This window comes from Thalassophryne amazonica, chromosome 2, assembly GCF_902500255.1.
Source record: "Thalassophryne amazonica chromosome 2, fThaAma1.1, whole genome shotgun sequence".
NCBI classification, from domain to species: Eukaryota; Metazoa; Chordata; class Actinopteri; order Batrachoidiformes; family Batrachoididae; genus Thalassophryne; species Thalassophryne amazonica.
This window is the reverse complement of record NC_047104.1, coordinates 74,170,711-74,194,458: the sequence shown is the minus strand read 5'-3', so window position 1 is coordinate 74,194,458 and position 23,748 is coordinate 74,170,711. Positions and strand designations below refer to the sequence as shown.

Genomic DNA, 23,748 nt, shown 5'->3' with positions numbered 1-23,748 from the left:
ACGGAAACGACTCGGCGAATTTGCGCGCACGTTCTTTCATTACAAAATGACCTTTAACAGTGGAATGTCCACATAAACTCCTCATGCCGGCCTCTTCTGAATCTTCTCTGTTCTCTCACGACGTCCTGGGTCAACAGAACCTTAAATTAGGATGATTTCAGCTCGAAACAGCCAGACAACGTCGCCTGGGAGCGCTGCGCGACGTCCCGCTCCGTGGGAAGTCCTTACACCGACAGAAACACCCCATAATCTCTCATCAGCTGTTAAACTTTTCACAGAAAACCAGCTTAATTTCTCGAATAGTGTCCACTCGGATATTCCTCACAGGTCCAGAAAAAATTTTGATAAAGCAACGCGCGCCGTCTCGAGCAGCGTGTGAAACAAAGGAATTCAGCCGAGAGGGCGGGACCACATCTCACTCAAGGCCTGCCCACAGGGAAATGACGTCACCGACACGCGTGAAAAAACTCACGCATGCGCACCAGGGTTCAAGCATGATTGGTGTAATCGCATGTCATTCAAATCCATATAGTTAAAAAAAAAAAATAAAAGGGTTGGTTTATTATCTAAGAGACCTCGTATAGCTATTACTTCAAACATGTTTGAAAGAAGTAACTGAAAAGTATATCTGTAACGCTTCTGGTGTCAATGGAAATAGTGTTGGAGTCCCTTATTTTACTTGACCAATTAATTTTATCCCACAGGAAAAAAAAAATCCTAGATACTGTATTTTCTGGACTATAAGTCACATCTGAATGTTTATCGTGTGTCCAGCAATGCATTATAAAGATGAGTGGAAAAAGTCATAAGTCACATGCGTCTATAAGTTGCATATACGAGGTCTATTAGAAAAGTATCCGACCTTATTATTTTTTTCAAAAACTATATGGATTTGAATCACGTGTGATTGCGTCAGACAAGCTTGAACCCTCGTGCGCATGCGTGAGTTTTTCCACGTCTGTCGGTTGCGTCATTCACCTGTGAGCAGGCTTTGAGTGAGGAGTGGTCCAGCCCCCTCGGCGGATTTTCATTGTCAGGAAATGACGGAATGATTTGGGCTTTTTTTCCATCAGAATTTTTCAGAAACTGTTAAAGACTGGCAGCTGGAAACCATTCGAAAAATTTATCTGGCTTTCAGTTAAAATTTTACGGGCTGCGCTCAGTGCCGCCATCGAGAGCCACAAACCACAGGATCATTTCTAAATGGATGGCTCTGTGGATCCGAGACTGTCGTGTGCACTTTCTCTGGTTATCACAAGAGCTGGACATCAGCCATTTTCCGGCAGATTTCACTTTTAACAAGAGATTTTGTCATGGAAAGCCGAGCGGAGGCTTCGCTCGTCACGACCGATTTGCTGATGGAGCGAGACAAAGGAACACCTCCGTTTTGGTCTCACAGGACGGCTTTGAGATGGTGTTCAGACAGCTGTCGGTGGTTTTTCCATCGAGTGATTATCTGAGAAATTGTGGATGTGCCTGGACATGCCAGAACATGTCCCGTGAGGCTTCATCATGGCGTTGCTTTGCTCCATGCGGCACCACCGCGACACACGGAATTCCTCCGCACGTCTGTCTCAATGTGCCGAAAAAGTGCTGATGTCCACATCTTTTCACAATTCCTGTGCTAGTCAGACGACGTCCCGGATAAAACACAGCATCCAGTTTGGAAATGAACGGCACATTCCACTGTTACAGTGAGTTTTTGTCATGGAAAGAGGAGCGGAGGCTTCGCGCGTCGCGGCGATGCCACATGGCGCAAAGCAACGCCGTGATGAAGCCTCACAGGACATGTTCTGGCATGTCCAGGCACATCCACAATTTCTCAGATAATCACTCGATGGAAAAACCACCGACAGCTGTCTGAACACCATCTCAAAGCCGTCCTGTGAGACCAAAACGGAGGTGTTCCTTTGTCTCGCTCCATCAGCAAATCGGTCGTGACGCGCGAAAACTCCGCTCGGCTTTCCATGACAAAATCTCTTGTTAAAAGTGAAATCTGCCAGAAAATGGTTGATGTCCAGCTCTTGTGATAACCAGAGAAAGTGCACACGACGGTCTCGGATCCACAGAGCCATCTGTTTAGAAATGATCCGGTGGTTTGTGGCTCTCGATGGCGGCACGGAGCGCGGCGCGCCGAGCGTCCTTAAAGCCGTCCTTAAAGCTGTAGTAACAGTCCTTATTCTCTGTGAAGCCTGTAAAATTTTCACCGAAAGCCAGATAAATTTTTGTAATGGTTTCCAGCTGCCAGTCTCTAACAGTTTCTGAAAAAATTCTGATGGAAAAAAAGCCCAAATCATTCCGCCATTTCCTGACAATGAAAATCCGCCGAGGGGGTGGACCACTCCTCACTCAAAGCCTGCTCACAGGCGAATGACGCAACCGACAGGCGTGGAAAAACTCACGCATGCGCACGAGGGTTCAAGCTTGTCTGACGCAATCACACGTGATTCAAATCCATATAGTTTTTGAAAAATTAAAAAGGTCGGTTTCTTTTCTGATAGACCTCGTATTTTTGAAATGTGGGGCTATTTTTTCATGCGGCAAGAAACAAAAGGAATTTAATCAATGCATTCATTATTAATAATGAAAATGCCTGCATTAACAAGGAGAAGCTAATGAGCTAATTAAAAATATTGTATCAGGCACAAAGAACTTAAGAGTAAATTGCTTCATGTCACCACTGAACAAAGAAAACACTTGTTGAGAGCTAAACAAGTGCAACTTTACCTCACTAAAATTAATTAAATGTTTAAAACTCATTATATTTTGTCTCATTCAAACTTAGCTGTCCTCATTGCTGTTCTGGTTGTCTCACAGAGTCCAAACAAGTGGACTGCTGAACAATAGGAAAGTTGTTCAGTCTCCTTATTCAAGAGTGTTGTCTTTCAGTTTGAGACCATTATTTATTTAGCTCAGCATGTCATTCTCAGTCAAATCTTGTTTTCAGGCAGGTGGCTTCGAACTTAATCTTCTGTTCTGGAGAGTGAATCACAGAACCAATTTCACATCAGTGTACAGGATCAGCTTGGCACACATCTAGACATTGCCACCTTGTAGTCATAGATGAAAATGCAGTATATTTTTACAATGCAACTTACAGACTGGAAAATATAGTAATGCCCCTTTGTAGTAAGCACTATAGTACAAATACGCAAACTAAAAAATGGGGTGTTGTTTTTTTTGTTTTTTTTAATGCAGTATTTTTTGTCCAGATTCACAAGACTTTTTGTATTTATGGCATTTGAAACCAATGTGGATGATTAACTATTTGCATGCAATACATAGATACATTGTAGACATATAAAGTGTTAGTACGGTACTCAAGTAGGTACTCAATCTATCTGATAAGATGATTGAAGCAGAAGCAAACCATACTATACATCTCTGCATTCATTTAATGTAAATATATATGTACAGTTTTATAGCTTTAAATTGTTGCAGGGGTACAGTGTGATTGTGTGCATGTGTTGTTGCACACTGAAGGTCGAGGTCTGCTTGCTGACCAAAGAATGTGTGATCTGTATGCAGGGTCAGACCAGACTAAGCCCTTTAAGTCCTCGGGAAACACTCATTAGCATAGTGGTACACTCACAAATGCGCATGCTGACACACACCTGGCATTATCAGAGTCAGGTAGACAGGAATTTGGATAAATCAGAACATCTGTCTTGCTCTCATACATACACACACAACAGAAAATCCACACCACCACTCACAGAGAAAGGTGCTTACCAAGACATTACCGTACTTGCATCAGCTAAGGTCTTACACGTTGTTTACCATTGTTGGATTTACGTGTTTGATGTGTTTGATTTTACGTCATTTCTTTGTAGACGTCTAGCTGGCACAGAAGAGGACCTGCTGGTTTTCATCTGGTCTGGTGGGCCACGTGAGTTTTTTGATGCAAGCCCTGACCTGCAACCCTTCAGCTATTTTGAGTATAGGGTCCGTGCCCACAACTCCAAAGGTTCAGTTGTGAGTGAATGGGTTTTAGCCCAGACCCTTCAGGCTGAGCCTCAAGGTATGGCTCCCCCCAAAGTTACACCCAATGGTAAGTTTAGTCAGTCAAATGACAAATAGGTAGTAAAATCATCTTGCGTTGTACCACTAAAGCAGTGCTTCATGTTGTCCATTTTGACAGGTGCGTATTCAGTCCACATGATGTGGACTGAGCCGAGCCACCCCAATGGTCTCATTTCACATTACAGACTTGTTTACAAGAAGCAACAACAGGACCCAACAGTCAACTCAACAAGTGTTGCAGCCCTCACTGTAGAGGTAAATGTGCATGCGCACCCACACGCACACACCTCCTCCCCCCCCCCCCCCACACCCACACACACACACACACACACACACACACACACACACACACACACACACACACACACACACACACACACACACAATGAATACCTGATAATGTTATTAAAAATATATAAACTGCTAACCAATGTACCTGTAACCCAGTGTGTGCACTCAGTGCTGACTGTGTGTGTGTGTGTGTGTGTGTGTGTGTGTGTGTGTGTGTGTGTGTGTGTGTGTGTGTGAGGGGGGGGCATAGGCTGTGCTGCACATTAATCTAAATATGGTTTTGTGCACCCACCCCAAAAAAATTCTCAAAACTCTGATTTTAACCCTCTGGAGTCCAGGGTACAATTGGCCGTTTTTGACTACTTTTGGTTTTACCTTGATAATTTACCTTTAAAAAGTGTTTACCTGGCCTTGTTTGGTGTCATGTTCTTCAGCACAACCTCACCTGTGTGACTTTACAGTTTCTCATTCATTCTGACCTACTGTATTAATACAGTGAACCTAAAATCACACAAAAACATAAAATCCAAGGAGAATTTTTTTTTTACCGTGAAAACCACAAACTATAACGAACCATTTTCATAACTTAAAATGTTAATTTAAATTGTAAATTTCAAAAACATATGTACAAATGTAGCAAAAAAACAAAGTTAAATACAACTATTTACATAAATGCAGGAAATGCTTCAGGTGTTTTGCTTTTTTTTTTGTACAATTATTTACAAAACAGTCAGATATCACAATAAGATTTAGGATGTAAATATAAAATTGTACATTTCAAAAACATAAAGTGCAGGAAATGCTAATGCTAAACTATTTACAAAACAATCAGATGTCAAAATAAGATGCAACACAAATTATTTGTGCCACTCAAAAAAACATTCCTGTCCAACACAACACAGAGGCACATCGCAGGCCTGACACTTCCACAGTGTGTCACTCCTCTTGTTGTCCACTTGAAGGCACCGTTGGCACCTCAATCTGCCTTTAGTGGCTTTTTGGCGAGGATCTGTGCCTGTCACAATTGGCACAGGAACGTGGTTCAGTCTCCTGTTCTGTGGGACACCTGTTTTGTCTGTGCCACACAGTTGACACACCAGCTCCACCATAAAGTCCTTGTGTGTCATGAGCTGCAGTTGCTTGACACTGCTGATATCACAATGCAAGATGAATGCATTTGTGGTTGCAATGTCAAGGAATTGTAGCAACACTGTCCTGTACCAACGTGCAGTTTTCCGATGGGTAGAGTAGTACTGGATGAGCTGGTCAGGTAGGTCAACTCCACCTATGTTTTTATTATAAGCACACTGGGGTAGGACAGGGAATGTCTTTCAATGTCCAACGTCCATCCTTCCCATCCTTCACCCTTCCCCGCACTGTCTCACCTGAAAACGCATGATGGATGGTGGAGCACATAGACACCTCTCGTGTGTCCATCCACTTTACAAAAACCAGAGGCCCCTCTCTTATCCATCTTATAGATCCTCTTTCAGACTTTTTTGTGAGAGCATTTGCCCTCCCTCTCGGGCATCCTCATCTGTTCTCCCTGTATGTGCCACATGCCCCAAACTTCATGTTAGCCAGGTCCATGAACAGTTTGGGACTCGTCTAAAAATTGTCCATGGAAATGCGGTACCCAGTACCAAACGAGCATGGCTGGATCAGGTTCATGACCACATTGTATGACAACCTGTGCTCACTTGTGGTCACAGTCTTGCCAGTGTAAATGGTGAACTTGAGTGTGTAGCCATTATTTGAAACAGCAAACACAAAAGGTTTAATGGCCCATTTTGTTGGCTTGTCCTTCAAATATTGAGTCATTCCTGTTTTTGCCTTCATCGCCACCATCCTTTCATCCACTGCCAGCTTCCTCCTCGGGTGCTAATAAGCCTGGCAGGCACTGAGGATGTCATCATAAAGAGGCCTGACTCGAAACAGTTTGTCATGACCTGGTTTTCTCTTTGTTCTATCATTTTTTTTTACATCCTCATCTGGATCACTTAGGTGGATGTTCCAGAATATCAATCTAAATCTGTCTCAGGACATTACTTTCGCTGGAAAGGGCACAGACAAAATGTTATTTTTGTTTCCAGTAGTCCTGGAGACTTGGCAGTGACACCAATGAAATATATATCAGAAGTCCAAAAAATTTGTACAGATCTTCCATTTCAATGTCTGTCCAGTTGTTTTTTTTCCCTAATGCCTTGTTTTTTGCAGCAGTTTTATTGGTGGTGGTGCAAATTGTTCTAATTGTGTCAGAAAACAAAAAGAACTGGACTCCTAGTGTTCTCCATGGCTGAAATCTGCTTACTGCTGGAGTGGTGTCTGCATCCTCCTCTGTGTTCCAGCAGTCAGCGTTGGGGCGTGTCTCTGCTGCATGTCAGAGCAGAGATCTGGATCTGGAAACAGAAGTGCGCACTCTGACACTCTGTTCAGATCTCTGTGCGCATGTTGGTGAATCCACCTGCTTTGGTTGCTCCTTCAGAACAAAAGAGGGATCATTTCTTTCAGCACCAGAATCCTTACTGTCTGTTTCAGACTCTGACGACGCACTGCATGCTCCATCTTCCCTCAGTTCAAAAAATAACTGAAGCGCTTGCTCCACATTCATAAAACGCCTCATTTTTTACAAAAAAAACCCCAAACAACAACAAAACACTAACCACACATACTTTCCACCAGTAATAAAGAGAAAGCGACCACACAATCAGACACACGTGGGGTGAGTGGACTGTGATCAAACATGTGGGGTTAGTGAAAACATGTGGGGTTAGTGACTTCTGATTGGTGGAAAATTCATGAGCCAGCCAACCAAGGAGGAAGAAGGAGTCATATTTTTTCCCATCGTTGTCGCTGCTGTAGTAGAGAAGGAAATGATCCTTTTGGCTGCGTGTGTGTACCTAAATGTGCAGCGAAAAATGACAATAATTTTCATGAAAAGGCATGGTGTAAAAAATACTCATAAGTCAAGTTATACTTGGCCTATTAAGAGTGCTATAAAGGTTGAAGTCTCCACGTTCAACACACATTGAAAGGGAGCCTCGGAGTGCAACAGTGCAACAGATTAAGTGTTACATCCGCTTAATTAGGTCATGTTACTTTTTATGCGAGGGCACGTCATTGGACTCCAATAGCATTTAAATAGCATTAAATATGTTGAACAAAAATAATTTATATATTCAAACTAAGATAAAAATAAGATAAAATGTAAGATGAAAATAAATTTAATAAGCTTCTGATCAGGTCCCATGAGCATATGTAAATGGTCAGAAGCTGACTGAGCCACACAGAGACCACTAAAAGTGGCTAGTAGTTATTGACCTTTCTGAGCATTTTGTTACAAATTGTAATATGACTTCAAGAATATGGCTTGTTGTGCAATGAATTTGCCTAACGCACCACTTGTGAAGTCTGTGCCCCAGTATTTCCATCAAGAGAAATTTTCATCTTTAGTTTGTATGTTAGGAATGTCAGCAGCTATTGCTAGCTTGGTGACATTAGTGCAGCTGTTAAGCTGTAGTTGGTGAGGTAATAAATTTGTCATAAACATAGAGATTATTCTATATGATCATGAATTTTAATGCAAACACCATCCGTTATGAAAGCTACTGCCCACTACACACAAAAAAACATTAATAAAACAGCCAAACAAAGGTTAGCCTCTTAGCTTTTAGCTCATTTAGGCTTCATTCATCCTGTCCAGCATACAAATCTAAATAGGTTAAAACGGATTAACATTTTTCAGGGCTCTCTCCAGAAATTTATAGCATGATGGTATTAGAGGTCAGGTCGGGGATGGGGGGTGGGGTGGAGGGGGACGGTCCTAGCCACCCCTCCAGGTTGGACAAGCTCAAGCATTTTAGATTTTTCAAATATCAATAGAAGCCCTTGGCTGCAGATTCTGCTTTATACCTGATCTAAAATTATGAGCATCAGTGGAGTGAAAAGACCAATTTGATTAGGATTTCCCCTCTATATGTATCTATAATTAATACAGTCATGTTTATCTGAGTCCAAAATATAGCCATCGGGTATTGCAAGTTTTTGCGCCTGTCCAACTGTGCTCAGCATAAGTCCAGTCCTATTGCTGTCAAGGTCTTCAAATTCACAGGGAACATTCTTGGGACACACACCTTGGACAAGTTCAAAGATGGCTAACCTTGACCTATTTTAAGAGGTCAAAAGGTCACATTCTGTTTCCTATTTTTGTGCCCATACGTCCAAGGGCATTTTAGCATTGCGTTATATTTAAAATAAAAAAAAAAGACTTGTGGTATGTAGTGTACTGATCCTGAAAATAACTTTATTCTTAAATATTACAAATAGTAAGTCAATGATATTAATAATAATAATATACGAGGTCTGTTAGAAAAGTATCCGACCTTATTATTTTTTTCAAAAACCATATGGATTTGAATCATGTGTGATTACATCAGACATGCTTGAACCCTCGTGGGCATGCGAGAGTTTTTTCACGCCTGTCGGTTACGTCATTCACCTGTGGGCAGTCTTTGAGTGAGGAGTGGCCCACCCTCTTGTCGTTTTTTTCATTGTTTAGGAATGGCTCAGAGACTGCTGCTTTGTTTGATCAAAATTTTTTCAAAAACTGTAAGGCACAACTGAGTGGACACCATTCGATAAATTCAGCTGGTTTTCGGTAAAAATTTTAACGGCTGATGAGAGATTTTGGTCTGGTAGTGTCGCTTTAAGGACGGCCCACAGCACCTGACTGCGATCTGCGCTCCGAGGCTCTTTCAGGCTCTGTTCACCCAGGTCGTTGTCAGAGAACAGAGAAGTTTCAGAAGAGGTCGGCATGAGGAGTTTATGCGGACATTCCACTGTTAAAGGAGATTTTGTAATGAAAGAACGTGCGGGCAGATTCGCATGTCGGGCCGGACCCGACCGCGGTGGCTCGCGACAGGAAAAACACCTCCATTGGAAACCTTAACGGACAATTTGGAACATGCCCAGCTGTTAAACAATTTCTCAGATACTCACTTGTTAAATAGATGAAAATCATCATCTATTTTTGGCATTCCCGCTCCTGCCCGCTCCCGTTCATTTTTATTCCCGTCCCATCCCAATCACGGGATTGATAAAATTTTGACTCCCATCCGGCGGGAATCCCGCAGGAATCACGTGACCCACGGGAATTTCCGAAAAATTTCATCCTCTAGTTCAAATGTCAAACACTTCCTGGATTGACATACAAGATCCCATGGAATCTCACGGGAACTCAGTGGCAAGCTCACACTCAAACAGGAAGTGCCAAATTTTCAGTCACAGTGAAACAAGAAATGTCCAGTGTTGAACACTTCCTGGCATGGTCCTCCTGTCCAGTAGTTTGTGCTCTGTACCACAAAAAGTTCTAATCCACCTTAGTAGAAGAAGATGTTTGCTTCAGATTTGAACTGAACACGTCGTTTGAACTACTTATAATCACACCAAACTTATATTGGTGAGTAAACAGCCGTATTTTATACTGGAAATGAGGTCCAGGTTGTTAAAAGCAGCATTTCTCTATTAATTCGGGTTGTCTTATAGACACGTTTAAGCTAACAGACAGCAGCTGGTTCATGGCTTATTAGTGCAGCAGATAACTGAAACAATTCTTCAAATGGTGATGCAAGCATCAAATTCAGCATAAGTACAGCTGGAGCAAAATTAATGGAGCAACTTTAACTTTTGACCCCTGTACAAACTGAAACTGACCTTTGTCACCATTCTTGCTGCTTTTACCTCATAACTCCATAACATTCAGTCACAGATTGTCCTTTTTGGAATCTTTATGATCAGGCAAATAATGTGGTGTATTTTTATGTATGATTGGAGCATCTTTTAATTTTGATCCCTGTGTAATTCTTCAGTTGACCCCTACCTGGCTGCCTATTGAAAATTCAAGTGGTCAATCAGTTTTTTCAAAAGATTTCATGCCTATGGATTATTTGTGCCAAATTTTATGCTTGTGTCACCATTTGCAGGATTCCACTCTAAATATTCTGCTGCACTATATATGAGATGTAAGATGCTGCTCCTCTGTATTTCTCAATTGCCCTCAAAAGTATTCACACATTTTAATTTGTTTATTCCACTTCAAATACTTTTTTTTATAAAAGTATCTTCCTTAACTCAAACTGAAAGCAAATCCCAACAACTTGATATAAATTAATTAAAAATATAAAATCCAGCTTCCTGATGAAGTGATGTAGAGATGGATTTTCTTAAAAAGAAGACCTGAAAGTTCAGCTACAATTTCACAGAACGTACATTTGAGATGAAAGCCTAGATTTGATGTTTTGGTGAAAGAAACTTTTGTACCTCTTCATAATTGATGTAAATAAAGTCCAAGACATATTCTGCTTCACAACAGCCAGGCTCTTGTGAAACAGAACTGTCATTTATAGCTTCACAGTTGTGCCTAATTTAAGGGAAAAAAAATGCAAGCATCATCACCAGCAGCCACTGCAGACCAACCAAATGCGGTGCTCTTTGCACTCTCGAATCCAAAGTGCGCTGCTTTTACACACCACATCTCCCAGGAAATTTCAAATAAAATAATTGAAATAAAACAGCCATGCTGGCCAGTTTTGTCCATACTTAAATGCATGTTAAGTGTGTGTGTTAATTCCAGCAGGAGCCGATTCGTGTATGTGTGTGCACGTTGGCGTGTGCGCGTTTGGAGTCCAAAGCGCAGATGGCCCCCTTTTTACCCTCCAGTCTCCTCTTCCTCAGCGGGGACGCAGATTCAACTTTTTTTTGTCTTTAAACCTTGTTTTATGTCAAACACGGCACTTGTTGCTGGGGTGTAAGGTGGACCCCTCCGCTGCCGCTGTAGAGGACTGTATCTCTTCCCTCTTTCACCTCTGCAAACAGGCATTGCCCGATCAAATTTCTTCGAGTTGGAGTTGAAATGAGTCACGAAAATGGTTCAGGGAAATGTATCAGAGTAAAAGTATACATTTTCTTGAGGAAATGTAGTGAAGTAAAAGTGAAAGTCGCCAGAAATTTAAATAACGGAGGGAAGTACAGGTACATCAAAATTCTACTTAAGTACAGTAACAAAGTATTTCTATTCCATTACATTAGAACACTGCATCTGTCCATCTGTCTGTGCCATCAATTTCTATTTAATCCACTAGATAGTGGATGCATCCTGTGAGCTGTTGCCAGCAGCCTCTGTCTTAGCGTTATTCCGCATCGTCAAGCATTAGATTACATAGAAATCTATGATGCGCTGACTGGGTTAAAGTGATCTGAAAATGCTGTTTTGTGCAGCGTTCAGGTGCAGCAGCAAGCTGACAAAGGAGTTTCAGCTGGTTAAATGAATAAAAAAATAATAATAAATTGTGTTGTGAGCTTTCATAAGTGTGTATTATATGTAATATAAATGATGTGGGGAAATGACTAACATTGCTGAATCAATCAATCAATCAATCAACTTTTTTCTTATATAGCGCCAAATCACAACAAACAGTTGCCCCAAGGCGCTCCAATAATGAATAATGAATGAATGAATGAATAAAGGCTAGAACGATTTTATTTTTTTGTTGATCTGTATTCTGTAGTGACTTCCTTTTTTACTGCCTGAATGCTTTGTCGTGATAAATATCTCACCATGAGAAGTCTCACTTTCACAAGTCTCAATTTTTCCCTTTTTAAATTAGCGTCGGTTTTTTTTCTTCACATCAGGTTTTCCATTTTGAGATATTTTGTCAGAGAAAATTCATAGAATGGAAATGGTTTTCTGTCAATTTGGCGAGTCACATGACCGTCGCTTTGACATTGTATATTCTACTAATATAGGAATATACACGAATGAGATTAATACTTTCACCATGGCTGGCTTGGCTGTTTCATTTTATTTATTTTATTTGAATTTTCGTGGAGAAGTCCTCCGTAAAAGGCAAAGCCCCAGGTCAAGATGGCATTCCACCAGAGGTCATGAAGCAAGGTGGCCAGGCTCTAAAGAACCAGGTGTTTGCATTGTACAACACCTGCTGGCAAAAACAACAACTTCCTCAGGATTTTAAAGATGCCCTAATAGTCACCATCTACAAAAAGAAGGGAGATCAGAGTGACTGTGGTAACGATTGAGGCATATCTCTTCTATCAAGTGCTGGCAAAGTCCTTGCAAAGATAATGCTCCACATGTTAAAGATACTCTCTAAGAGGATTCTTCCAGAAAGCCACTGTGGTTTCAGAGCTGGAAGATCTACAGCAGATATGAAATTCTCCCTTCGAAAACTCCAGGAAGAAGCAGCAGAACAACATCAACTCCTGAGATGAGATGGGATGAGATGAGATTTATTGTCATTGTCATTACACGAGTGCAACAACAATGAAATTACATTTGCACTCCAATTACCTCAGACAAAATACAGTAATTAATCCACAATTATTACTAGTTGAACGGAATAATGGCACACATCAGAATTAAAGACAACATATATACATTTGACATTGTTTATGTGCACTAAACTTGAAGCAGTCCGTCATCCGAATTGAGGCAAAGTGGGTGAAGGCAGCAGCAGGAGGGGCCTGCGCTGCCAAGCTTGGGGAGTTTAAGGCTGCAGCAGTAAAAACCGCGCTCCCTACAAGGTGGCAGGAAGGAAGGCAGGGTGAGAGGAGTGGAGAGACACAAAGGGGGGGGGGGGGGTTATAGGGATGGAGGGAGAGAGACATGCATCGTGTGTAGATGAGTTAAGTTTATGTCAGTTTGTGTCCGTGTGTGCTTAAAGTCTGATGTTGCTAGGCAATAGCAGGCGGGGGGGTAGATAGATAAGAATGGGGGGGGGGGGTAGATAGATAAGAATGGGTGGCCAAATTCCTTCACCAAGGCCATAGATCCTTCTGGGGGAAGAGCAGGGCATTTGACCTTCAGGAGCTGATAAGGCTGCCATGTTGATGTTAGGCGGAGAGATACAGAATTCCATTTACTGCACCTCTGACCGTCTAGAGTCCAAATTTATGAAGAATATTCTCCGGTCCTCAGCAGCACATTCCTTTGCAATGCAGCGATATGCTCCAAGATGGTATCCATTTTGCGTTTCAGAGTTAACGCAGTATGAGATTGTTGCCTTGCCCAACTCATTAATCATGACGGACAGATGAGGGGATGAGATTTTGGTAGCAGCTATCTTGCTAATATTCCTGTAGGTCAGGGCAGGGCACAAACCAATCAGCACTCAACCTCCCACCATAAAAGCGAATAGAAATAAATCCACGTTTTCCACAGAGAGTGGAGCCAAGCATGACAAGCGCCATTGCTCTAAAGCGTTGAGAACATAGCCCGCTAGGTAGGTTCCATCAGGGCACGCAGGGTCTCCCCGGCCCCGATTTCCTTGTCGAAAAAAAATGGTGTCAATGGCGTTGAGATCAACTTGATCAATTCCATGGTTAATCCAAATCTTAATTTGAAGAATTCAGAGTCTGGTGAAGCTGGGAATTTGAAGATCAGAGCAGAGATAGAGAATAGAAAAAGAGGGGAGGAGAGAGGAGGAATGGGACCGTCCTTGCCAGAGTCCCAAGCTGAACTCTGTACATCATGTTTGTGGACTTCTCCAAGGCTTTTGACGCTGTTGACAGAGAAACACTGTGGAAGGTCCTTAAAGCCTATGATCGTCCAGAGATGTTTGTCAACATGATCAGGCAGTTTCATGATGGAATGACGGTATGAGTGTCAATTGGAAGTGACATCAGTGAGCCTTTCCAGATCAACCATGGCATTAAACAAGGCTGTGTACTTGCGCCAACACTCTTCACACTCTGCCTAGCTGCTGTTCTGGAAACTGTGTCTGAAAACCTCAGCAAAGGCATCTGCATTTGCTCGTGCACAGACCAAAAGCTTTTCAACCTGGGACATTTGAGGGCTGAAACGAAAACAAGAACCATCTGTGTTAGAGAACTACTATATGCTGATGATTCTGCTCTGGTTGCCACAGATCCTGCTGACATCCAAGAGATTGTGGACCAATTCCATGTGGCTGGAACCCAGTTCGGATTAAAGATAAATACTACAAAGACTGAACTGCTGTTTCAGTCTCCCCCAGAGAGCAATAACCTAAGCAGACATGACATAACTGTCAGTGGCGTGGTCTTGAGAAGTGTCAACAGCTTCACATATCTGGGGAGTACAGTTACCAACAACAACAACTCAGATGCTGAAATTGAGAGAAGAATACAGTCAGCAACAAAAGCTTTTGGAGCCTTACACAGACATCTGTGGTCCCGCCATGACATTAAGCTACAAACCAAGATTAAAGTGTACAACACTGCTGTGTTGCCGACCCTGTTATATTCAACTGACACCATGATCCTCTATAGACGCCACATCAAGAATATCACGTGAGTCCAGTTGCATTACTTATGACCAATCATGCATATCAAGTGATAAGACAGAATTCCCGATGTGGAGGTGCTGAGCTGAGATAAGACGGTCAGTGCTGAAGAACAAGTAGCTACAAGACCCCTATGGCGGGCATAACAAGGAAGTCACTGTGACTGAAAATAAGTACCTGCAGGAATACCAAGCTGCTCACAACAGAAGGCACACACCCCTGACCCAGTCACTGCACCAGTGCAAACGTTGTGCCCCTCTAAAGCTGGACTGGCTTGGACATGAACGATCGTGTAAAGTGTAGGCACACCAACTAGCTGCACCGACAGTTGTTGCGCTGATCCACAGATTTACACATGAATCCAACCATCTTTTTACGCAGGAGGTGCGCAGATCTAATTTGAGCAAGTCTCTCTCTCTCTCTCTCTCTCTCTCTCTCTCTCTCTCTCTCTCTCTCTCTCTCTCTCTCTCACTTTCTCTCTTTTTGATTGATTGATTTGGCAAAATACAGGATATGAAATAACAATGACAACATAGATACATATTCTTTCCGAGGATGGCATGAAAAAGTACAGACTTAAGCCCCGTTTACACATAGACGGTTTTGTCGGCGGGTAGTACGTAGACTGAAGTTCGCAGTAGTTCAGGCTGTTTTCGTGGTGGAAAGGGGTGGAGCATTTTGCCGGCGTTTTGACCGCCGCACTATCCGCAAATAGGCGGATAAAACGCCGCTAAATCCGCCGAATAAAGCAGCGTTTTGACGCCGTAGCATCCGGCACACGTCAGGCAACGGGGGTTAATACCCAGTTCTATCCTTTACAATTGCAGGTTAAGACGCGCGTGAGAATGGCAGTGTTCTGCTGCCGCTGATAATGCCCTGTGTACCGCTGGTTAATACCCAGGTTTTTATCCAGGCAAATCCTGCGTTACGCCAGGATCATTTGCATATAGGCACCGCCCCCAGAGTATAATAGGCTGAAGCAGCAGGAATACATGCCTCTGTCACTGCAGGGGGAGGGAGATCATCCTCAGCCTTTTCTTCTCCTTCCTTTCCCCCTCCTCAACGTGTTGCTCCGTCTCCACCACAGGCTTCCCCTCTGCTTCTGAACCAGACCTCTTGGTTTCCTTCTTCTTTAAGTCCTTGCCGCTGCCAACTTTCTTTTAGGAGGCATACTGGAGCTTCTCTGCAAAAATATCTGGAGCTGGCCGCGAGTGAGAGGCCTGCATGCAGCGCACTAGCGTTTTTATACTGACCGCTGCATATCGGCTGTTTGGAACGCCGTTTTAACTGGGAGGTGGCGTTTAGAACGCCGTACTGGCCACTAGTGCCACCATTTTGTCTGCTTCTGTCGCCGGTTAAAACACTGTTGTGTACACCGATGTGGGCTCTTTCTCCATTTTATACGCCGTTGATTAGGGATACAACGCTGGCCGCCTAATAACGGCGGTGTAAACTGCGGCACTACAGGAAGAGACAGGATGAAACGGCGATTAAAAAGTATCAAACACCGTTGTTCGCGTTGTCTCTGTTGTCACGCGAATTCTCCGGGAGCGCTCCCGGAATTATTCAACATGTTGAATAATTTTTTTCGAAGATTCCCGGTGAAGCCGGAACTAAGCCACGCCCCCTAGCGCCGGTGTTAACAACGGCGTTTGATCCCTAAGATGGCCCGGAGGAGCCAAAAACTCTTCCGGGACGCTTCCGGGAGCTCTTACCGTCTATGTGTAAACGGGGCTTTATTCCCATCGTGCTCCCCATGACAACACAGAAAAACAACAACAGACAAAAAACAAAACAAAGCAAAACAGAAATACTTAAAAATTGCTACAAAGCCATCTATATACACAAATTAGTAAAATACAAAATTATTATGACTTTTCTCCCCCTCTCTCTCTCACTCACTCACTCACACACACACACACACACACACACACACACTCACACGCACACAACTGTTGCAGGATATCATGACACTATGTACCAAAGTTCACGGCACATATTGTTGCTGGTGCAGTGGATTGTATGTAGTAACACACCTGGCATATATTGTCCATGACGACAAATTGTGCTGTAAAAACTGGACACAAATTGTCCCTGGCGACAATAGGTGCCAGAATGGGGCCATGAACTTTGGCATATATCGTATAACAAATAAACACTTCTAAATTTAAAACCAATGTTTTTGAAAACAAATAACACCTCTGTAGTCATTTTCAAGACATCTTAGAGATATTTGCATGCAAGGTCAAAGGTAACTTCTGGCCATTTAAAAACCTAACACATTCACACACATGTGCCTTCCTGCAGACAGCATAAGAAGGAAAATGAAATATTTGTTTTGAAATTTCCCTCAGGTAAATATGTTCTCTTCATTAAAATGAGCTGTAATTTTGCACCACTTTTCAAAAATAAACTGACATTACAATACTTGAATTTAAGTAGAAACTAAATGCTGACAATTTTGTGAAATTTGAAAGACTGTATGGCTTTAAGCAACCAATTGTGCACCTCTTTGCATTTTGTTGTCTTTGCTTGTTTAAAGACAATCCACCACCAAAACATCTATCGTCTATCTATCATCTTGTTTTCGCTGGTGTCATCACAGTCCCCAGTGTCCTGCCTGTACACCACCATAGGTTTGTTGACAAGATACTGAAGGGCAGTGAAAAGATGCAAAATGAATGTAAGGAGAAAGAAACAAAGACATCAAAAGTGTGAAATAGAGATTACAGACAGATAAAATAAAAATGAGAGAAAAGGAAAATACAAATAACCAACTACAAAGGAGGGAGGACGGATGGAGAGAGAGAGAGAGGAAGAATGAAAGCATAGACAAGCGAAGGAATGAGAAGACAGCGTGATAGATAGAGGAAGGGGGTATCGAAAAGAGAGAATAGGAGGAAGTATAGATCTATATTCTGTCCATACAAGTGGCCTCTTCTCCCTCTGTGACCTTTGGCTTGTCACTCATAATTAATACAAGATGTAAATGGAGACCTTTCACCTTCTCATTGATATGGAACACTGTGTGTGTGTGTGTGTGTGTGTGTGTGTGTGTGTGTGTGTGTGTGTGTGTGTGTGTGTGTGTGTGTGTGTGTGTGTGTGTGTGTGTGTGTGTGTGTGTGTGTGTGTGTGTGTGTGTGTGTGTGTAAGAGTGAGAGAGAGAGGCTCATTGACATGGCTTTTTTATTTTGCTGATGGTCATTTGTCACACAGTTGCCTTCAACACATGGGTTCTTGGGAAAAGACAAAGAACATTGTGTGTGTGTGTGTGTGTGTGTGTGTGTGTGTGTGTGTGTGTGTGTGTGTGTGTGTGTGTGTGTGTGTGTGTGTGTGTGTGTGTGTGTGTGTGTGTGTGTGAAAAGACACTGCAGAGAAAATGGTCGGTTTGAAAAAGTCAGATTGTAGTCTGATTTGATTTCATCTTCCTTTTTCTCAGTTTTGATAAACTGCTATTTCTGTGACAATAAGATGGCCCTGATTATAAGATGACATCCTTTTTCAAGACATATTTGAAGAAAATGCTTTTTGCTTCTTGTTCTTCTTGTTCTTTTTTTTTTTTTTTTTTTTTTTTTGAAAAATAATGGAATTGAAACGGGATTATAGGCAGTTCTCCATGTCTTTTTTTCTAAACACTTACACACCACCAAGGTAAGCTTTTTTGACTTAGGATTTTTAAGATGGTCATTTTGGGGCTGGCATCTTCTAACTTTACATTCTGCCCTACCATGTTTCTTGACTGCTTGAGAATCGTCTGATGATGATGCATTTGTCACCATGAGCTTAATGTTTATACCATAACTTTTAAGTTGATGGTTCACTGACCTGACATTTGAGCCATGCTCTGTCAGGATGATCAATGTGTCTCTCTGTCATGTAGCAGTGTAAGATAGTTAGAAGAGTGGATTACTTCAGTCCTGGGGGAACACTCATTTCATAGGTACTTGGCACTACCTACTTGTATGTCTATAACAGGATGATCTAGATGTTGTATCAGTCTGTTGTTGCGAGCATCTTCTACCTTGTTGTGGTTTGCTGGGGCACAGGCATCACAGCAAAGGATGTCAACAGACGGAATAATCTGGTCAGAAAGGTAGGGTCTGTTATTGGCTCCAAGCTTGCCAACCTGGAGGAGGTGGTTGAGGACAGAATGCTGGCTAAACTGCTGGTAAATAAGGACAACGCCTCCCACCCCTCCATAAGACACTGGACAATCTAAAGAGCAGCATCAGCAACAGACTTATCCAACCACACTGCCTAATGCCGCGTTCGCACCAGACGACACGTGAGCGACGGCGGCGTCAGGTTGCCATGTAATCCCTATGGAAGGACGCGTTGTGGCACCATACAAGTCCAAGCCACGCAATGTGATGCAATGGACGCGAATGAAGTGATTTTGAGTGATTGGAGCATTTGCGGCACGATATCGCGTTGCGTCGCCCTCCTCCCCAAGTTGAAAAATCTGAACTTTTTTGTCTTGTCGCGTCGCAATGACCAATCAGGGACTGGATATGTAGTGACGTGGAGATGTCTGGAGTTTATACTTAATGTGGACATGTCCTGTCTCTGGCAGCCAGCCTGTGAGCAGGGCCTATGTCCCTTTGTCCTTTATTTCACAATTATGACAGAGTTGGAGGGGAGAGCGAGCAGCAGCACTGCAGCAGCAGCAGCAGCCATTTTTTTTTACATGCACGCGAATGAATTGTCCATGAAGATAATTTTATTAACTACACAGATGTATAATAAAACAAATGGTGACTGGTTTATAACACAATTATGACAGAGTTTGAGGGGAGAGCGAGCAGCAGCGGCAGCCAGTTTTTTTTAATTGTTCACATGTGCACGCGTGAACGGGACAGGAGGTCCTCAAATTGGGTCCTGGCGAGGTGGAAGTACCGCTGAAAGCGGCCGTCATCCAGACGCAACGCCTGCAGCAAATAATGAAACTCCCCGAATTGGGAACGTCTCTTGAGGATGTTGTGAACCCAGGGACAGCACCGCTGGCGACGTTTGTCAGCTTTCCACAACAAATAGAGCACAGCAACTCGCTCCGTGTGATCAAGGTCCGGCATATTGACTTGACTGACAACTGGAGCCGGCGAGCAGAATGGAAACTCCTCCTATTTGATGACACATTGGGGCAAATTTTCGCAGCGAAAGCAGAGCGACACACCAGTCGATGGTGGCGCGTCCATCACCAGGCAAGGGACACAAATTTGTGGCGTCGCGTGGCGTCCGGTGTAAACACGTGTTAATGCCGCGTTTACACATAACAATGGCAAGTCACGAATGCCATGAACTATACATTCTTTGCCGCTGATCACGAATGTGATGATTTGAGGCAGAGGCATCAGGTGTCCCCAGGAACTGCTGTAACCTGTTACCACGTGTTATGATTAATGGCACGTGTTGCTGGCAAATTATCAGGAACCATTACCCATGGTCAAGAATAATGTTCTGCGCTATTGCACGCTGTTGCAAATGACGTAGAAACAACCCACTGTATGCTTGGTAGGAAACGGGACATGATTGATGGATAGATGATGGATGTGACAAATCTACGGTTTACGAGAATTCTTACTAAAACATGCACTCTCTGTTTTGCTAATAAAAAGCACTTAAATCAGAAGGGCACTCAGAGAATGCATACCTCCACCAACCATTTTGAAGAAAAATCTAAAAGGAAAGTTTTTGAGGCCCTCCTGATCACCACCAAAATACAGTCAACTCTTTCCTGACTCAAAGACCATCTACCGACAAGATTTTTTCAAAATCCATTTTTAATGACAGACAGGAGTGGTACCTCAGGCATTGGGTAATTAATGGAGTTTTCTATGAACAGAAAATTAAGCAACAACGATTTTGATAAGTAATTATTTGGACGGGAAAACACGAGCACTCAGTGGTTGTCTCGTGAAATGTGAGGTTTCTTATTTTACTGTAAGATAAATGTTTCTGGAGGTTGGATAGCTTGTCAGACAGACTCATGGGTTCCTTGTTGATTTCTTCTGTAAACACAGCTTATGTCTTGTTTATACATTTTTTTTGTCCTTTTATTTTAATTGTCTTTTCTTCCTTTCTTCAGTGCTTGTGTTTGTCCACACTGAATTTTGATATTGCTGTCTGCCCAAAATGTCTTTGATTGGTGCTGGGTGTACTGTCTGTCTGTGGGTTCAGCTTGTGTGTGTGTGTGTGTGTGTGTGTGTGTGTGTGTGTGTGTGTGTGTGTGTGTGTGTGTGTGTGTGTGTGTGTGTGTGTGTGTGTGTGTGTGTGTGTGTGTGTGTGTGTGTGTGTTGATCTCAGGCTGGGCTGGGAACCCTGCTCTGTGCCAGCTTGGCTGATTAATGGGGTCATCATGGCAATCGGACGGAATGAGGGTACGAAGCACAAGCAGCCTGCCTCACTAGTTCCCTACGTGCCACCTGGTGCGCATGTGCAAACACACAAACACACAAAGCCGTGCTCCATTCCTTACACACTTCTGACAGAAGTGTTTGTCAGATGGCTGCAGGTTTCTTTCCCTTAATTCAAATTCTGTGTAATTTTTCTCTTCGTTTCTTTCTCTGTATCTGGCATCGTCCAACTCGGTCACCGATAACTGTCTCACACACAGAACCTTTTCCAATCTTTTTCACTTTATTTTTGCTTCCCAAAAATCACTTAACCACTATCTCTAAACTGTCTCCAATAGACACTCTCCATTGCAGCCTTGCAGGGATATTTCTCCACTTTCCGGGATTCTAGCCAACAGCTTTTGTGGGCAAGTAAAATTCTGCCTCCTCACTCCTCACACTGTCCTAAAGAGTAAGTTCACTTTTTTACAACCGTAGTCTCATTAAAATGTTATTAGCAATCAATTCTCTGAGTGTTCTACTCACCTTTGACAATTGCCACATTTATGAGAATTTTTTTTATATTTTTCAAAGGAATGAGTGAGACTGGATGAAGCAGCACCACAGGAGTTAGAAATATAACACAATGCTAAAATACCCTCTGCCGTATGAACATTGTCTTCTTTATAATTTATATAATTTGCAGTCGTTTAATCGGTATCCCAGTGCAAACTATATATATATATATATAGAGAGAGAGAGAGAGAGAGAGAGAGAGAGAGAGAGAGAGAGAGAGAGAGAGAGAGAGAGAGAGAGAGAGAGAGAGAGAGATAATAGCCATGTGGCCTTTGTACTCATGCGTGCACGCATGTGTATGGCTTCTATCGTGCTGAAACTGGGGAGTGCTGACATGTATTTTGGGACAAGAAAGAATGCTGCAAAATCGGAAAGTTGATAGAACAAATATTTTTGGAGAAAGTGATTTTAGCTAACCAGTAAACAGTGAACATTGTGCTGCAATGCACCATGTGAGTTCGCGGTTTCAAATGTTGTGGTTCATGTTAGTTTAACCATGTTGTTAGTGTTAATGATTTATTGTGTTTTTGTAGTTCAATTGGTTTAGTCAGTTTAGTTAAAGCTCATGTTGCCATTAACATTACTGAAAAGTGTATTGCATTTGATGTCTTCTGCCAATGTAAGTGCATAATATCATTGACAGTGTGTGATGCACGTGCACACTGACATCTGTGAGATGTCTTGTAAATCACTCTGGAGTTGTTATCAGGTTACAAAAATAGCGTTTTCAGTTTTAGAAGTGTTTAATTCTCGCTAGCTTCTACATAACATAGGGTATCCCAGAAAAATATACAACTTTTCATCTGCAAAGAAGATGATCATAACATATATTTTTAAAATAGATATATGTCTGGATAGAAAGCTGAAATGTTGAAGTTTACTATACTAAAGTCAAAATTGCTACCAAAATTTAAATTTTGATACAATGTGTCGTTATCTGTTTGATAACATGTGTTACGTAGGCTCCATGTTGGGTGATTACTGCTTGCAAACACATTGTCATGTCCTCCATCACTTTGGGAAACGTTTCCTGAGGAATGTTCTGAATTTCTCGGCGGATGTTTTCCTTCAGCTGAACAAGAATCTGAGTAGGGCTTCCATAGATTCTGTCCTTGAGATACCCCCACAAGAAGACGTCTGGAGGAGTAAGGTCAGGGGAATACAGTGGCCACTCAGTGTCGTTGTAGAGAATGATAAAGCGGCCTTCAAAGTGTTGTTTGAGAAAAGGCCTTGTTTCCTTGGCTGTATGGGGCGGTATCCATTCTTGCTGGAACCACTGGGTTCTCATCTGAATCAGGTTGTTTCTCCTACAGGCCTGATTACATAGCTCAGGCAGATAGAATTCCCAAATCATATCGCAATAGTTCTCCTGGTTTACCATGTAATTTATTATGCAATAACTTTATAGCAATTTATAGCATTAAAAATAGGAAACAGAATGTGAGGTTTTGACATTTTAAAATGGGTCAAGGTTAGCCATCTTTGAAGTTGTCCAAAGTCTGTGTCCCAAGAATGTTCCCTGTGAATTTGAAGACCCTGGCAGTAATACACAGTAAAATCACCAGTGTAAAACTAACACTGAAAGTGTTAAATTAACACTGCCAGTGTACATGGTCCTACTCTGGTCAGAGTGGTGATTTTACTGTGTAGGACTGGACATATGCTGAGCACAGACAGGCGAACGGACAGACAGACGCAAAGCCTTTGCAATACCCCATGGCCATATTTTGATGGCCTCTGGTCAAAATCGCAACACAATCTCTGATACGTTAGAGGTACAACAGCTGAAGAAATATGCCCAGGTAGGTGTATTTTGCTGATATTCAGTAAGGATTCAGTTATTGCAGACTGCAATCTATAACATGTCCAACATTATATCTGACCAGAATTTTAGAACCAGCAAAACTAACTACATCTCATTCCGCGGTATTCATGGAAGACGATGGCTTGTTTCGGACAGATACGTCTGTTGCACTGTCACTTTGGGCTGATTTATTCAAACAGTTGTATGAGGCTTATCCTACCAACTGTATGTTAGACATCTCCAGTTCCAGAGTTCTGGGAGCCAGTCCTCCAATCAGTGTGAAACACCAAATGTTAGTGAGATTTGAAAACCTGTGAAACAGCCGGGGTGGGGAAAACTCCAGAGAGCTGCGGTATTGGAGCTGAACTCCTCCAGGCGGGTGGAG

At 42.5% G+C, this 23,748-nt stretch overlaps 1 protein-coding gene across 1 annotated transcript in view; it reads left to right on the top strand.

Moving 5' to 3' along the window:
* Positions 1–23,748, top strand: part of ush2a (Usher syndrome 2A (autosomal recessive, mild)) — a 1,147,097-nt gene that overhangs the window by 956,432 nt on the left and 166,917 nt on the right. Inside the window, 2 exon segments of the mRNA XM_034188044.1 lie at positions 3,834–4,051; positions 4,142–4,278. Of these exon segments, the coding sequence (XP_034043935.1) occupies positions 3,834–4,051; positions 4,142–4,278 (355 nt within the window).